At 45.8% G+C, this 18,368-nt stretch overlaps 2 protein-coding genes across 2 annotated transcripts; both read right to left on the bottom strand.

The window, feature by feature from the left end:
- Positions 1-10,020: 10,020 nt before the first annotated feature.
- On the bottom strand, positions 10,021-12,695 carry LOC101768023. The gene is made up of 5 exons (XM_004951569.3): positions 11,895-12,695; positions 11,700-11,799; positions 11,399-11,498; positions 10,710-10,792; positions 10,021-10,595 (listed from the first exon to the last, which is right to left on the bottom strand). The coding sequence occupies exons 1-5, from the start codon at positions 12,094-12,096 to the stop codon at positions 10,271-10,273; spliced, it is 810 nt and encodes a 269-aa protein (XP_004951626.1). The 5' UTR covers positions 12,097-12,695; the 3' UTR covers positions 10,021-10,270.
- A 4,475-nt stretch (positions 12,696-17,170) lies between these two features.
- LOC111256120 lies at positions 17,171-18,183 on the bottom strand. Its single transcript, XM_022823720.1, has one exon. The coding sequence runs from the start codon at positions 17,596-17,598 to the stop codon at positions 17,332-17,334; it is 267 nt and encodes an 88-aa protein (XP_022679455.1). The 5' UTR covers positions 17,599-18,183; the 3' UTR covers positions 17,171-17,331.
- Positions 18,184-18,368: the final 185 nt, after the last annotated feature.

Below are 18,368 nucleotides of genomic sequence, written 5' to 3'. Positions count from 1 at the left end.
TGATGGCAACCTCCTCCGTCGTGTTGAATGTGTCGAGCCAGCGCCGCTCCTTGGTGTCAGGTCCCGGATCTCCGCTGCCTACCGGCCCTACGGCGCCGCTCTTCCTCCATGGACAGAGCCTTGACGAGCACCAAATGCGGCACCATGCGGAGGTCACGCGGCAGCCGCGGCAGGCGTTCGCGTCGGATGTGTTTTGACAGGTACACGCCCGTGGAGTCCCACGGCGGCCTCCTCGTCCTCCACCGTAGCGCCCTGTTCGCGGAGCGCGCCGGCCTCTACATCTACGACCCTGTCGCGCCGCACCTTTCTCCCACCCCCGGAGGCTTCTCGGCGACGAAGGCGGCACCGGTGGCTGCGCCGGACGGTTGTCCTACCGGCTGGTCGTCGTAGATCTGAGCGGGCTCCGTCTCCTCTGCGTGATGCTCGATGTCGTAACGAACCGGAGCAGTAGAAGCTCGCACCTACTGACAGCTCCATGTTGCGATAGATACCTCCTGATGTTGCAGTAGAGATTTTTGGATGTTGCAACAGTTGGCTTTTGATGTTTCATTTGTTTGCAACAGTTCGACTTGCTAGCAATCGGGTGTTGCACCAACTTGTTTACGATGTTGCATAGGGTTGTTTTCTTTGTTTCGACCTCTTCTTCTTTCGTTGTTGCAATGCTGTAAGAGATGCTTTTTTGTTGTTGCAATGCTGTAAGAGATGTTTTTTGTTGTTGTTGCAATACTTGATTTGGCCGAGATCGTAAGATTGTTTCTATTCGAGATGTTGCAACTTGTGATTTTCATTATTGCAATGTGTCTGTTTTGAATGTTGCACGAAGCGATTCGAGATGTTTCATGCACGTAAAGGTGTTGCAAATTTATCTTCTGATGAATATTGCGTGAAACATGATGAAATGCTGCGTACGGGGATTTTTTATCCTATAATGAGATGGATGGCGTGCATGAGTTCCAAAACTATTTTTAGTGCATGTTTTCATGTTGCAAGTGTTAGTTTTTGATGTTTCGATAATTATTTTTCAATGTTACAACAGAACGTATGATAAAAAAATTATCGGACGTCCGGACACTAGCGCATCCATTTTAAAATACGGAACCAATCCTTCACGCGTTTTGCCTTCTCCAATTTTTTTACCGTCAATCCCTGTCCCGCTCGGTCTTCACCTCGTTGTCCCTCACACCTCCTGCCCGCGAGCCGACCTGTGGACCCGTTGTGGCGTATGTAGTGCCTTCGGAGAGCCTCCGCTTCCCCATTCCATTCGCTATAAGCCCCCACTACCGGCTACCCACGGCCAAAACGGCAACGCCATGCCCCACCAGACGGAACGCGCGAGTAGGGAGAAGCAGAGGAGACAAGGCTAGCTATCTCGCATTCTCGCCCAGGTAGAAGACGTCGGCGCGGCATACCACGGTACCCACGAAGTTCCAGCATCACCTGCATGTCCTGTCCGCTTGCCATGCCTTGCCTGGCTGGCCAGGATTCATTTGCCCACAGCACCGGCCGAGCCATCACTTGATTTAAGTTTGATGGTTTGAGCTATTTGTCTCCATCCAGCGAGAGCCCCTCCAGGTTTCATGCACTCATGCGGAGACCACAGTGAACCCCTCTGGCCCCATATTGTTGGAATCATGCACACTACTGCTCACCTTGTAAGCAGGACCGCACAGGACAGCAGTACACGGAGGAGAGTAGGAGACACAGTTGTATGCCTCACTGTTAAGCCTCCACACCAGCCAATGAGTTCTGCATTGTCGATGTGAGTGCTTGGACTCCAGTTTCGTGAGAAGCATAGGTAAATTACAATAGACTGTACGAAACCGCGATATGTGAGTGCTCTAAATGTCAGAATGTAGAAGCTATGTTATATTGAAATTTAATATGAGTTTACTAAACTGCGATCTGTGAAGAAAAGATTTTTTAATTGGCAAATTCATCTCTCAACGTGAGTTGTAGAATTTAGAATTCTTAAACTTATCCAGTAGCTTTCTAGAGCCCTGATATGATTCTGTTTAGTTGCATTGCATATGTTCAGCACAGACCAATCATATTGAGGCACGTATCAAAGCCAGTGAGCACATGCGAGGTTATCTCTGATTCATCTAAATTTTTTAGGACTGTTATGGTATGTTACTCTGCGCTGTGAAAATGTATGGAATGTTTTTTTGGCTCCCGTTGCACTACACGGATATTATTTATAGATAATACATGTAATGTCGTACGGGTATGTTTGTACGGATATGTTTGCTAGTCAAAATATAAGAACCGTCAACCGCCGGTGGACTGACTCTGACTCCTAAGTCGTTTATTTTTGCTTTCGTTGTATGTTTCTCATCACGGATGAACGATATGCTCACGACTTGATGGCTATCATGTTTCAATAAGTAGTAGTATAGACTTATTCCCTAAAAAAAGGTTTGGAATGATAGCTGTATTTCCATCATAGAAAGCCCGAATTTCTAAACAAGCTGAATTTTAGTCCCTCTTTTTTGTTTCCTTTGATTTGATCGACATGACCGTGAGAATCATCGGCCCATGTAGGAGACCGAGATGGGCTGCCGAGGGCCCATGTTGTCGGAGTTTGTAGGCAGTGGGCCTAGCTAGTGCTTTATCGCAAGTTTGCAGGTTGATCTCCCATTGCATTCACACAAAACCCGAGCATTTGCAACATCAAGCAAGGTCTCAATCCTCTCAAAGAAGGAAAAAAAGAGAGATCAAGCTAGATCTCAGGCAGTGTCCTTCCATGGGCGCCTCGCCGGAGGTCACGGCCGCACGGATCGATCGAAAAGCGAAAACGTCGGAGGAGGAGGAAGGGTTTCTTAATTTTTCTCTGGGCGCTGGAATGTGAGGAGGAAGGGAGGCGATCCATGCTTTGGGCGAAGCAGAGAGGGAAGCAGGAGAGGAGGAGCAGGTAGGCAGGAGAGCGCACGGTGTTGTCGGGCTGGGAGCTCGCTTGCCTTTGCCGAGCCGGAGCTAGAGGACGAGGAGTCCAACAGTAACCCAACGTCGGTTCAAGTGCCTTTCAGGTTGTCTTGGACCACCAGTAACCCAACGTACGGGTGCGCGAGAAGTCAGCCATGCCCCCGCCCCCGACCCCGACAGATATGAACTAGCCGGCCGGTCAAAGCCACGCCAGGAAGAAAAGAATTCGAGGACACGTGACGACGCGAACGAAGGTCAGAACGGCGACGACACTGCATGCATACCGCCATCATCCCAGCTGTGGTTGGTGATCGTCGGCGAGCTTAGGCGCGAGCGCTTTTCCTCCAACGTGCGCGACCCCGCGGCGGGTTCACGGAAGACCTTGGCGGCCGGTGTTCGGCACCGTACGGCAAGGCGCCTGGCTCCGATCCCCGAGAGAGATCACACGTACGGACAGTTCCCGGCCCGGTCGCCTGCAGGGTGGTGGCCGGACTTGTGGGTGGGTACGCGTGGTACACGGTGTCCCGTGGGCTGCCGCGCGCGGCGCCGGTAGGATCGATCCCTCCCTTCACCGCGGCAGAAAACATACGTCCTAGCGGTTAAAACATTTGTGATGGCAGATTTCGCACCCGTCACCAATCAGCAGGTCAGATAAGGTCTATTGGCTTCGCTATCTTGGTGTTATTTGTGTTGACGGGCACTAGTCCGGCGACCCCGATCACCTTTATGCTGGTGGTTGCCAATTCCGCCCGTCAGCACGCTAATTTCGACGTGACAATACAAATCGTTTATGACGTAGTGCTTTCGGCGGCGCGGCGAGAACGATGAACTCAGCATGATCAGGCTTAGAGTAGCTAGCTAGTTAGTCACCATACGCGGTACGAATCTATGCCGTCAACAAAGCCATGGCGTCATGGGGGTGCCTTGCCTACCAGGCTACCACCAAAAATAGCTACATACCTGCTCTACTGCATTTTCCTAATAGTTGTGACGAAATTGCTGAGAAAAAAAAGTTGATCCATCTCTCGATCTCAAGAAAGGAATATAAGTGTGGTATGCTCCAAAGAGTAATATTCATTCATTTGATGGTATTGGAGGATGTATAAGAGGAAAAAAGGCTAGGGAGCTCTCCCTTGCTACTTGCTACTCCCTCCATTTCAAATTATAAGTCGTTTTGAGATTCATAGATATTATTATGCATCTAGATATAGTGTATGTCTAAATATATAATAATATCTATATGAACCTAAAAAAATTAAAAGAACCTATAATTTGGAACGGAAGGAGTATAGTATATGGTTCCCTAGAGGCTCGGAGAGTGTAGTCCTTCACTTTATTTCGCTCATGTGAAGGCTACATTCATATATTCCTCTATCGATTCGACGTTGAACAATATGAACGGACTGGGTCTCATACTCTCATCTACATAACACAAAGTACGTACTCAATAGCCTTACATGCAGCAACGCGACTGCAAAACTGACGCTTTTTCGAACTCGTTAGGATTCCAAACTACTAGCAGCGAGTAGCTTTCTGAATCGAGTATAGCTAGTGGCTGTGGCATAGTGGGTAGTGCCTACCGAACCCAATGCAATGCGCAATAGCACGATGAGCAGGAAACGGAGCTAGGGCGCGAGCCGTACCGGCAGTCAAACGCCTCAGCTGGCGGGCCACGTCCTCCGAACGACCGGCCGGTCTAAAAAGATGCACGACATGCGATGGCGAGTCAAAAGCCGCTTGCGCTGGGAGGAATTTCGCGGCACGACGCTTGGCAAACAGGCAAAGGCCGGCGGCCGGCGCCTGCACCTTCCTCCCCAGCTTCCTGTTCGGCCGCGCCGCGCTCAGCGGCGGGCACCGCGCGCTAGCTAGCTGCTGCACAACCGCTCGATCGATCAGGTGGCGCCGGGCGTGGGTGCGCGTCGGTCGTCGGCGGCGGTCGGTGGGCATACGATGCGCCTACATAGCATGACGGCAGATTCGCCACCACCACCCTGCTGCTTGACGGACCGTACTGCACTGCTGCTGCGGCGTTGCTCCAAAGAGTGATGTGCTGCTGGTCTCAATGGAAAGATGAAGACTAAAAAAAAGAAGACGGTTTTTGTCCTCGATCGGTGTAATCTTAACCACCGTGCCAAGGGATCTCTTGGAAAAGGATTCTCGCCACCACGTTCGTCGAAAGAGTTTAGAAATTCCAACGTTAATTAGAAAAAAGAAAAAAAAATTTACCGTCAGATTTTATAAAGATCTAACTATCCAAATTAACCCAAAGGGTCTATGTGAAATACGATTACTAAATAGCTAAATTTAGAATGTATAAAAGAAAAAAATACACTACGGCTCGAATACACTACGGATCCTATTAGATTACAACTTTTACGAAAAGTTGCTTCACAAATTGAAAAAAAATACCACGTGAAAGAGGGAGAATAAAAAGTAAACTTTTTTCGTGCAAGGCCGTGCCCAGTGGCTGTTGCTGCTATGTTAACGCCACGCGTATTGCATCTCATCTCCGGTGCTACTGCTGTGCTGTATGGTAGCTGCTGCCCTACTACCTCCAGTCTCCCTGCTCGATTCAAAGAGCAAGGAAAAATGATGGAAACCGACGAAAGGAAGAGATTCAAGAGAAGATGTGCTCGTGTCCGCGAGGGTCGTTTTAGTATCAAAAGTTATGCGGCATGTGCACTCCCGAATCCCGATCAGGAGGCTGGCATGCACAGGCAAAGAACAAATGAGAGAAGACAAAGGTGAGCGCCTGTATATCTAGGTGCATGTGCATGCTCTCTGCTCCAGGGTCTTAAAATTCACACATTGTTTCTTATTCATTCATCCATGTACCTTTTGCAATACGTAACTTACATGGAGTCTAACAAAGGTCTTTGTCGTTGAAACTAAACCAGCCAACAAACACCAGTAACTTGCTGCTGTGATGTGATTCCAATCTAAAGAGAGTCCGTTATTCCAACTTCCGAGAGTGTAGTGAAAAGCACGAAGAAAAGCTTTGGGAAGGACGCGCCAAGGAGAAGTGCAACTTAACAAGCATATTTGGAAGAAAGAAGAGAATGGACATAGTGTAGCCAACTAGCCATATGGCAGAAACTGCGATGTAATTCTTATCTAGAAGACGATAAAAAAGCATCAAATTCCGAGGGGGTGATGATGACCGTGGAGAAAAAGCAGTGGGTTGACTATGAAGAAGCATAATTGGATAACACTATATAGAGAGTAATAACTACATAATTAAAATTAGAGGACAGAAGCGAAGAGCGGCTGGGTCCAGTGGCAGAGGGAGGGGGCAGGCAGGGGCATGGCCCCCCTATGGTTCCCAATTTTTCACTAATTTTTTTAATTCAACTAAATTTTGAAAAATTACCACGGTTGGCCCCCTATCAATGAAAAAATAAGTTCGAAGCTACGCCTTAGCTAGGTCACGGTGAGACTACGAAGCAATTCTAATCTATAAAAAGTTATGAGAGAACTCACGGCTCCGAAATCTTGATGACAACAATCCTATGGAAATGGCAATGACAGTTTGGTACGCGGCCATGTCGAAGCCACGGCATAATTCTAGCTGTTCTCACTACCACTACAGTAATGGCAAACACCAGGGGTGATGAAAAGCAACCTAACGGAAATGTCTTGCTGTGTAGCATGGTGATCAGTGGAGAATCAAGAGCTGTAGAGTTAGCGTTAACAAAGCAACATGAAATTGCTGTCGGCATTTATGCACATCCATAGAAAGCTGAGGTGTTCGACGAGAGGGGACAATGGGTGGATGTGTCCTCGATGATTGTGGTGCATCCATCCACTGCTCAATAAGGTTCCCATTAAATATTAAAATTAAATTTTAATATCATTGGTAGTGTATATTATAACATGATTTCTTCTTAAAAGAAATACACCATGGTTTACTTTGCTACAAAATCATTTTAGTTAGTACTGACACGAATAAACATAAAACTGTGTTACAATTTTTTACTGTTCGTATCAAACTTTGAGTTTATTATTTCCATAGGCCTATCCTACCGGGATTGGACTACATCTTTCCATAAGAATGATTCCGATTAAAGTGAAAAAATTCTCAAAAAAGAAAGGAAAGGTGGCATCATAACACATGTCCGTTTCTCATCATGTGTAATAGAAAAAAAAAATCTTCAAGGTCATGACCAATTGGAGCCGCGCATGGCCTTCCCGACGGGGGTCTAGAGTGTCTGTATCTGCGCTTCTCTTCTTTTCCAAAACCAACTAAAGCAGAGTCATGGCATAGTGATGGTGTGATCTATAAAAAACCAACTCAAGTATCGATGTTTCGCATGCGCGCCATAACATGCTGCATGTAGTGTTCGACGAGAGGGAACGATAGTCACAATCAAGGATGCATCTTTGATGACCACAACATAGCGAGCAACACTCCTTGAGAGCAGAAGCCAGAAAGAGAAAGGATGGGCACGACTAAGGACTAGCCACAACAACGTATTTATTGACCCAGGAGTAGAGTTCATAATGGGGAATTGGTGCAACTGCCATAAGAGCAAATTAGGATCATGCATGTATACGTCTATAGGAACCGGTGATTGGAGAACAAAGAAAGGAAAGGGAATTTGGATACGATAATAACTAAAAAGGTCAAAGTCAAAATTAAATTTTAATTATTATTTTATATTATTCATTGAACATTCTTATAAAATATAAAGATATTTTATCATCGTAACCGAAACTTACAAACAAAAATCTACATCGCGAGTCAAAAGCGTAGGAAATTATATTCATGCGAAGAAAGTATAAATCTTTATGTTGCTTCATTAAGTATAAAAATATGTTTCTATATAAGCCATTCTTTTTTCTCTTTAATTCATGTTAAAAAATATATGTCACAATATGACAATAAAAATATGATAATATCTAACCATGACATTACTAAACACAACTATTTATAATAATTTAGTTTGAAATAAAATATCTAAATATTGGCAACTATTTGTGCGGGCCATCTTGTTAACCACCATGCCATCCAAAGGATCTCTCCTTATCCAAGGAAAGGAATTATATATAATAAAAGGTGGCTGCTAACACAGGAGATTTCAAACACGCATACACTATCAGGAATTCAGCATAAAACGCAACTTGTACGACCGACCAACTGAACCACTGAAGCAAGTCATCAGTGGGGGGGAGCGAGCGAGGAATAACTCACTTAACCCTTTTGCTAGGCATTCAGCATTCCTTGAAATTTCTCATTGGAAAGGACTATAAAACGATTGATTCTACGTTTTGAACAGTCTGAATGCCATCAGCGGACTTGGTCTCATTCGGATAACACAAAAGTATTCAAAAAGTTAAAAGAACGCGCAGGAAAATACTTGCAGCATTAGCGACGATGTAAATATCCTCGGTCGCTCGGTGCATGCTCGCTTTAATTTGCAACCCGGCAAAGCTTTGGACTCCATGGATCAAATGGCACACTTGAGTAAGGAGCACTCCATGCATGATCTTTGCTGCAATGTGAGAAATTTGTTGAGATCGGTAATGTCTGCATGCTTAACTATGTTCTTATTAAGTAGCATGGCTTTCCATCCTAAAAAAATCATTTGCTTTTCAGATAGCAGAGATATGATTGCAACAAATCAACAGTGTATAAATTCTCCACTGCAGAGTACACAACACAACGCTCTCAAGTCTCGACTTTGAAACATCTTGTCATAATCCATAGCACGGACTTTACAGTATTACTCCATCCGTCACAACTTGTAGGTCGTTTTAGCATTTTTAGGTTTATTGATTTTACTACCTATCTAGATATACTCTATATTTAGATACATACCAAATATTATGAATCTAAAAATACCAAAACGACTTGCAATTTGGGATGGAAGGAGTACTAATCAAGTATCACGTTAACCAGTTCCTCTCTGCAAAGAAAGTACGCACGTACGTCTGCACAAACAAACACATCCACACGGGTCAAGGCTCAAGGACTCGACGTGTAGATGCAACCCAAAGGAAAAGGCAACTCTAGATTTGGTTCACAATCCAAAAGTAGCGAGTGGTTGCAGCCTAACGAGATCTAACCTACTTCCCTTTCTTCCTCACCTCCCCCTTCCATTTGTCAACTCCCTTCCACGTTCAAACTCCTTGCCGCACACGCCTCATGCAGCACACCCACACCTCACCATTTAAGCCTCCTCCTCCTCCTCCTCCTCCTCCTCCTCCCCCTCCTCCTCGAAGTAAACTTACACCTCACAAAGCTCATACCCGCCATTATATTTGCAGCTACAAGCTTCACCAGTCTCCATCCTTCGTTCCCAACATTCCTCTCGCATACCACGAAGGCGTGCGCAGCGTCGTCGTCGTTGTCGTCGTCGAAGTAGCAGCAAGGACGATGGCTTTCCGGCCGTCTCGGCTGGCCGTCCGTTTGGTGGTGGCGGCGGTGTTCCTGCTTCTCTGCGGCTACGCTCTGAGCACGGCGGAGGGTGCCAGACCTTTGCACGGCCACGGCAGCGGCGGGTTCTCGACGGCCAACTTGCCGGTGTTCGCCGTCGCGAGGGCCGGGCCCAGCCGGCGAGGCGCCGGTCATTAGTACTTCTTCCCTGTAGTAGAGAGTAGAGACCTGCCTCTGGATCTCTCAATCAAAGCTAGTTTTCTCAAAAGTGTAATCATTAATCTAGGGATTTTCTCTTTTAGTAGTTTACTCTTCTAATTCTTCTCCTGCTGTTTGTTCATTTGTTCTTTTCAAAGGGATGATGCTCGTATGTAGCTTGTGATATCTGATATGATGAACAAGTTTCGTTAATATTATTTCCCGTTGATGGTTAGTTTTACTTAGCTCAGTTGTTCTGGGTTTCAATGGCTTGAGGTCGTATCAACAATAACGTCAAGAGATTCAACTCTACGGCCCAATCCAGAGCATGCGAAACTTTCCAAAACTATACAGAAATTGAAATGTTTTCATGTGAAGTTGTTCTGTCAAGCACAAAGGTTTGGTCTCACCGTACTTGCAGGGCTTGCAAGCCTGTCCATGCACAACAAAAATGTGTACTATGTGAATCGTCAATCATTGTTTCTCATGCAACAAGAAGTTCTATACATAGTTGAATCCTTCCATAGCACAGCATAATAAGCCTTTCATTGCACCACATAATAAGATCGTTAATTTTTTTAAAGGAGCAAAAACTCAGATCATACACATATATACATTAAACTTTGGGATAGTTAAGTGAGTATTTTCTAAGATTGCAAGGAATCGTGTCATCTCCTCTTTGGCTGCCCGTACGGAGGAGCACGTAAATAAAAAGAAAAGGACACCATTTCAGAATTTGATTTCCGTGGAACAAAGCACATATATATTTAGCCTTCAATTGCCCTGTGTCTTCGATCTTTTTGAGGAGAACCACTTCCCCAGCTTTGGACGTGCATTTTTCTTCTCACAAGATGGTGGCACAGTGTCTTCTGCATGCGTCCTCCTGTTACTCCTCAATTTAGAGTAAGAGAACCAGCCGCGGAATAAACTTCCCTTCTTGCGGCTTTCTTCTTCCATGCGCTCCTCATTGTACTCATAAATACAAAGATCTTCTAAGACACTTGTAGAACACCTGCTGTCAGTAAACTTCTCACCCTCATCTTCATTGAGATCATCCAACAAACTCCTTGGCCTGATATCATCCGACGAAGTCATTGACCTACAATAGTATATTATTTGTGATGTTAGCAGTTGTCAGCAAATTGAATTTTGTGCTTCATGGAAACGGAAGGTGTGTGATGAAGCAGATAGAGGGCATTAGAATATTGAATACCTTCTGTGAGATGCTGTCTTCTGGTTTTTGGGAAGACTCTTGCATGGGCTGTAGTCAACAGAGAGATGCTGGGCAAAATGAAGCTGCATGATGGGAGAAAGTATAAGAAAAGGCACGGCACTGAAACCTAAGGATATGCTGCATCACAATGTGAAGTGTACTAAATGGGATTTCAACATTGCCATACCAAATGTCACAAATACTAAAAAAAAATACTGTATTTGATTATCCAAGCAGAGTGACTTGATAATAATGGTTGTATTATGCTATTAGAAGCACACAAATGGCAGATCATCATGACATCCGAAATTTCCTTCGAAATCAAGAAAAAGAAGAGATCGTAAAAGCAGTAGAGTGTAGTTCTGCACTATATCACGGTTTCTTGAACATATACACTACAGAATCAAAGTAACTGAGCATTGAGATGCAGTTCTGCACATGCAAGGGAATAGGGGAATCGTGGTTTGCAGCAAAGCTTAACAAAAAAAATGCAATTTAATTGCTTCTGCAAATGTCGTGTGCTGGTTCCATGTCTTGTGTATGAACAAGTAACCATACCACTTTTGTTTGGTAAATGAAGCAGGCTATGTAATATTCCTACTTACCCCACAAGGCAAAGCAGGATTAGTCGGCACTAAAAGGGAAAAATGCATCCGTGAACCTATGGCTGAGCAGGAAAGTGCAAGTACCTCATCACCATCCCTAATACCAAATGCACGCAATGTTGCCTTGTCATCCGTCAGTTTCTCGTCCTTGAAGCATAAGCAGAAGTGACTCCACACGTGCTGCCTACAACAAGCAAGCCCCAACCTTGGATGTTAAGTTGCCAGCATGAAAATCGCATTGAACCCAACCACCTCAGAAAATCCGAATCGATAACCGTAAAGCACCATTTCGTGATTGCAAAGTCGCAATCGGATAGTTCATGGTAGTCATATTGGGCATCACATCATGGGAGGGGAAGAGGGTGGGGGGGCACATGTGCCGTACCAAGGGATGGTCTTCTCGGTGTCGTCGAAGAGGGCGAAGAAAAGCTCCTCGATGGCCGCCTTTAGCTCCCACACCGCGGCGGACCTCGCAATCTCCACGTCTGTTTCAAAACGTGAAAAATCTTATCAGAAATTTCCCCCATTCCGACAAACTTTGGGGGAAAATAGAAGCCCGTTAGATTAATCTGGAGGGTACCGAAGAAGGAGTCGTCGAGCTTGCGGACGGTGAGGCGGAGGCGGGGCTCGGGGAGGCGGCGGTAGGAGAAGCTGCGGCGGCGGCCGCACGCGAGCGCGCCGATGCAGTCCGCGCCGCCGCCGACAACGAGGTCCTCGAGGGCGAGCGCGGCGCCAACATCGCCGGCGGCGTCCGGGGACACCGAGCGGATGCTGGCCGGCATCGCGGCAGCATATAGCGGACCCGAGAAACCCTCACCAATTTAATCCGCCGCCCCCCGGCCGCACGAAATCAGCAACCGATTCGTCGACGCCGAGATCGATCGATCGATCAGCGCCCGTGGAAAAGCGAAGCGATGCCCAAATGGAATGCCCCCGAGAGCTCGATCGATCGAGGGATTTGTACGGGAGGCGATAACGGCGTGGGGGGTGGTTCGCTTGGATTCCTCCCCGGCGCGGCGGCTGTCGTGTTGCCGAGGAGGGGAGGGGCTGGCTGCCTCGGGGGCAGCGAACGGGTAGCCGAAGACCGTTGGAGGCGAGATAGCCGCCGTGCCCGGGCCGTTTCGCTCGCTGGCGGCGGCCGTGAGCTGGCCCGGAGAACCCGACGGTTCGGTTGGGTGGGTTTTGGGTTGGGCCACCGAGCAGGCCACGGTTGCCGGTTGCGCGGCCCAAGTTGGGAGTAGATTCCCATTTCTTCTTGTTTATCCGGCCCACCAGCCTGTGATCCTTTTTGTCTTTGAAGGGTGGAGGAAGAAGTCCATTTAACTCTTCCACTACCCATCTATTCAGCTTCCGCAACCGTAAAACCCCAATTACGGTTTTGACCCTGTATTGTTAATGCTACCTCCGTTTTTTAATATTTGACGTCATGTTAGGACAGCTTCATTAGTTCATTCTTGAACTAATCTTGCTGTCCTAATGTCAAATATATGAAAACGGAGGTAGTACTTCTTACAGAGAGCGTCGAATCTCTCGTGCGACCACCCACTTCTGTAACCTTTCTCAAAAATCGATATGCTCCCACGCATATAAGGATTTATTCTGCTCTCAAAAAAAGAATTTGTTATGACTATTGAAAGTACAAAGATTTCCATATTCAGCTTTAGCGGCAGTAATTTTTTTCTTTGGAAAATATATTTTCATGATGACGACAGTCACGTAACTATCTTATGACGAAATTTTTGGCCGTATGATTATGCCGTTAGAAATATTGTTCGAAGAAATGAGGAGGCAAGCTCACAATTTCACACCAATGGATCGAGTAGGTGTAGGTCATGAAGATGATGCATGCTGCGGCTGCCGCTGTTACATTCAACTTGCGGTCCTTGTGGACACACGCAAGCTGAAAGAGAGAGATTAGTATGACTATCGTATGATTATTGATGTTGAGCCCCTCTATGGTAGGAGCTAGCATCTAGGTTCCGTTACTTTTGGAACAAAAGATTCCATACAAAACACAAATTGAAGGCATTTCTATTATTCCTGCAAGCTTACGAGGAACCTGCATTCAAAGCGATTTCTATCCACGGTCTACTAGATCATGAGATCAATCATTCAAAATTGGTGCCTGCTAGTAATTAATCACATATATTTACCTAATGGGATAAAGATTATTCTAGTCCCTGCATCATGAGACGACGCAACCGACAAGTACATTATCAAGATCAACAGTTATATTAGTTCATGACTTTTATTGTTACATCGCATGTAGTGTGTGGGCGCGCATCTATACTTGGCTAGCTTGTTTGGCAGTGTGATGTTTGTGTCCCATCTACTACTCCATAGACGTCGTGCAACTTAACGCGGAATTGACACAACTGACAATGATGTTTTACGGTTCACAAACAGCTCTTAATGTCAGAAAATTATTGTTGCATAAAATTTGTGCAAGTACATGGCGTAAATGATTAATTTTAAAAAAGGCATGACCTAAAATATCCTGTTAAGCAAATCTAGCTAGCAAGTGGTCTGTTTGGATTGCAACCTAACTTTCGTTTGCAAAAAAAGAAAGAAAGAGGGAGGTCTCCTCTCATCTGCAGCTTGATTTTGGAATAAATTGATCTGTTTGGCTTATATATAATTCATTGGTTCATTCGAATGCATGCCAGTGATCTTTCTAAACAGCTAACTATTGAACTACTTGCAATTTCAAGCAGGAAAGAGTTGTCGCTGCTGAACTACATGCGTGCAGCAGTACTTATCGGCATCCCAATCAACAATTTAACTCGGCTAGTAATCAGAATTCATAACAACAACAACAAAAAAAAATGATTGCTCCAAAGAAAAGAAAAGGGAACAAAAGTGAGTAAGAAACAGATAAGCTGAAACAAAGAAGTAACGACTGATCATCTAACCTTTGAGAAAGTAGCTAGAACGCTGCTGCAATCCTTTATGTGTGCGTATGGTGGAAGGAAGTGATATTGGCGCGGCTCAATCAGATACTCTGGATTCACCTTCATGTAAAACCCCCATCATCGGATTGAACCTCACCAATATCGCTCGCTCCATCCACCATGTAATTTGATCATCAAGCGCAGAATGGTCGTCGTCGCAGATACATAGCTGAATATGCCCTCCATCTATGATCTTTCTTCCTCCACCTCTCTCATCACAAGATCTCTTTTACAAGTGCTCATCATATGCATGGCACACCTATGGCAAGCTATAGATCTCAAGCAAAATCAAGACAAGAATCCCTCAACTGGTGCCTTAGATCTTCATGTATATCCACACCGTGTCCTGTTGCCAGCCATAGGCAAGACAATCGGATCGACCGGAGATTATCAAGATAGGATTTTTCAAGCAATAATAGGAAGTGGTGGGTTGGGCGATGATGTGATAAAGCAGCTTTGGCCAAGTGCTAGCTATGCTGTTGTGCAGGGGCTGGGGATAGCTGCTGGCTGCAGGTGGAGTCATGTAGCACTACCAAGGCCCTCCAAAAATGTTGGCACTCCCATATGTCTCATCTCATGCATCTGCCAAGTCCAAACTAATTTGAGCTATAAGATCGGCATGACATTTGGTTAAGCAGCCAGCATATGCCCTCGCCATGGTAAGAAAAGGGAAAAGGGAGAGGAGAGAGAAGGGGGTTGGAGCCTGGAGGAGGAACGTAGTGAAGAGGATGGTCTCTCTCTCTCTCTCTCTCTCTCTCTCTCTCTCTCTCTCTCTCTCTCTCTCTTTCTCTCTCTCTCTCTCTCTCTCTCTCTCTCTCTCCCCCCAAATTCAGTAGCAGGTGAGTCATGCCTAGCTTTTTAACCCTATATATAAGCATACATTGACCACTAAGTGACAGGTTCCATAAATAAGCACCATAGCAAGTTTAGAGTGTTAAACTTGAACACATGGCGTTGTCTAGCTCCATCAAATTTACATCCAACTATATGTGCATAATTTTTAGAGGACAAGTTAGAGGCGCCGGGTACGCACTTACACCTATATACACTAATGCGTGGACTTACACCTATATATACATGCGTGGACATCAGGGTTTGGGATTTCGTTTTCCGATTTTTCTGGCCCCAATGAAGACACCGAATTTCGCGAAATTAAGACCGAATTTTGGGGGGAAAAAGTGTATCTTTCAATGAACAAACCGAAATTTCAGACAAATAGTAATATCTCTCATGACAAAAAAAAACAAATTCTCACGCCTAAAATTTAATCCCAAGAGAGAATTGCGATCTTGAATCTCCATGGGCAGATTCCCACAACAACGAGACATACACGTGCGTGCGTGTGTGTGTGTAGCGTGTGTGTGTGGAAATAATTAGACATAAAAAATTGTCACGCCAATACTAAACTCGTTTCACACGAAGAACACGAACTGAATACACGGTCAAACACGTACTACGCACAATAGAGAGGTTGAGAACGAATTGCGGAGGCGCCGGCCGAAATCATGCGCCGATGCGGTTGCAGGGTTAGGAAACAGAGGCGGCGAGAATCTTTTCTCCTGCGACCGAAGACCATTGCATGCACCCAGCCATCGGGAGCAGGAGCGCGGAATTTGTGGCACCTAGAATGGATGAAGCCTCGGAGGTACGTACAAGCCCATGCATGCTCCTCTTACCATCACTCGATAAGTCTCAAGTGTGTCTTAAATAGTTGATCCTCTTAGCAGTAACGTCATTAGCAGTGGTTTCAATTTCGTCAGCATCTTAATCTTCAGTAACGTTTGTTCTTTGGTGTGTGCAACTCAACCTATAGAACAAAAAGTTAATACCTCCATCCATGAATATACGACGTTTAGAAGAAGCTAGTTCGTGGACGGAGAGAGTACGTATTAGTACATGATGATGAGTACTTGAAGTGGCTACGCAATTGTGACTCTTCTATGTTTTGGAGCTACTACCATCAGTGTTCAGTGCAAAAACAACGCCAATTAATCTCTGCTCCTCTTGAGATCTTGACACGAACAATTTGCTAGGAGTATTAGGTATTCCTGCTGTTGTATCAGTTGCTTAATGAGCACCCCAGCTACGAATCGGGGACAGTGGCGTTGAGGAGGCACTGCCGTGACACCGCGCCCGGGGACAAAGGCCTCGCGCCTTGTTGCTGCTTCTCTTTAGTTTACTCTCTCATGCCGTCTTCTCCTTTTTGCATCAACTTGAACTCACAATCACCAATGCTAATGTTTTCTCTTGCAAAGGTGCTCCTATCTAGCTGACCTTTTTTGCATCTGAAAAGGCATGTAAGAGATCTGAGGAAGGGAATGTCTGTCGCCGAGAGGAAGGCCCCAGCCGAGTCGCTGGATTGGTGGTGTGGGACCCACCACACACAATACGGTAGACAGATCAAATGGCTTTTTACATAGTGGGATAAAAAAAACATGCCCCAGCTTAATAGTGGCCATTGGCTAAAAGATCCAACAAATAACAAAGGCACGCTAAAATAACAAAAGTACGGCAACATGATGCACAAATCAAATGCTAACTTGTTACTGATGCATTTAAATTTGGCAGAGATTTCCATTGTAGCTATGTGTTTAACATGTGTTTGCATATATAGCTTTTCTTTACCCATGAAATTGTATATACCACGGAATATTCCCAGTGAAATGCTATGCATGAGGGCCGAGTTGCATCAATGGAAGAATGGGCTGTGCAGCCCTGCCACAAATGGGCCGAGACACCAAGTTGTCGTAATCAAAAGTAAGGACTAAATCATTGTAAATTCAGAGAGCTTGAGATCTTCTCCTTGCATTTTATTTGGGTCAGGAGCTTAAAATTCTTTGCTTGAGATGGGGCAAGGAGAAAATATAATCATTGTAAATTCAACTAGAAAGCTTCAAATTCTCTGTTCAAAGTTGAAACATTCCATACCTTTTACCCCAAATTAACAAACAGATCACAACACAACGCAAATGCAACATGTCCAGATCAGAACGTCAATTAGATGATGGAAGACACACTCAACACACTGACACGACCAGCCAATGCAGCTAGTACTAAGAGCAACACTCAGTGGGCGTGGCCGAGGATGGTGAGGTGGGGGTCGAACATGGGCAGCTCGTCCTCGTCGCCGTCACCGTCGAGGTCCACGCCTCCGCCCGGCAGCAGCGTCGGGCCGTCGGGCTTGCACGTCTTGTCCACGGCCGGGTTGCACCCGAACACGGTGCCGCCGATGGCGGGCGGGAGTCCCTCCTCGGCGCCGGCGGGCCTGCAGGCGAGCAGAGCGCACGCCGCCGCGAGCGCCGCCGCGAGGAGCCACACGCGCGTGGACGCCATGGCGATCGATGCAGAGATCCTTGTTGTGGAGTTTCTTTCGGCGAGGACGGAGATCCTTGTGGAGTTTCTTTCTTCAGCGAGGCAGATCGAGGAGCTGCCCGCCCGCGGTGCTCTAATAGGCGGCAATGGAGCGGCGCCGAGCCGGCGGATTCGGGCAAGGGCGTTGCTGTTGGGTGGTCGCCGCCGGTGCGGGGAGGCGTGCGGCTGCGCGCGGCCTCCGCGGTGGCGCGGTGACCGGGTGTCACGGAGGCACCTCTCGCGAGCAACCGCTGCCCCTAACGTTAGGACAGTTCTTTCTCAACTATTTTGGGACAGCTGGGAACCCTGAGCAACTCTTTTGTTCTAACATGCAAAAGCTTTGCGAGTGGAGCTTCATGCCTGCAAGAATGTGATACATATACATACTTCCTAGTTTCCCTTCTTCTTTTTTGGTTTAGAGATAGCACGCACGAATGGAACATAAAGTAGCTCCCTTGGCTAATATTTATTCAAAAATGAAATGAGCCAAAATAGCTGTAATTGCAATTTGTTCATATTATATAAACCACATCATAAATATAAGTCCATTTACTCGCAAAAAGTAAATATAAGTCCATTTACTCGAAAAATTAAATATAAGTCCATTTAGATTTACTTCCATAATATACAATTCTTTTTCATTTGATTCGCAAAAAAATTCTTTTTCATCTAAGAGAGCATTTTTAATTGGTATTACTAGTCTAACCTTTTTTTAAAAGTTTGACTTAGGTCAAACCTAGATGGACTTATTT

Source organism: Setaria italica, chromosome I (genome assembly GCF_000263155.2).
Source record: "Setaria italica strain Yugu1 chromosome I, Setaria_italica_v2.0, whole genome shotgun sequence".
Classification (NCBI taxonomy): domain Eukaryota; kingdom Viridiplantae; phylum Streptophyta; class Magnoliopsida; order Poales; family Poaceae; genus Setaria; species Setaria italica.
The sequence above is the reverse complement of the archived record's forward strand: the minus strand, read 5'-3'. Positions and strand labels throughout refer to the sequence as shown.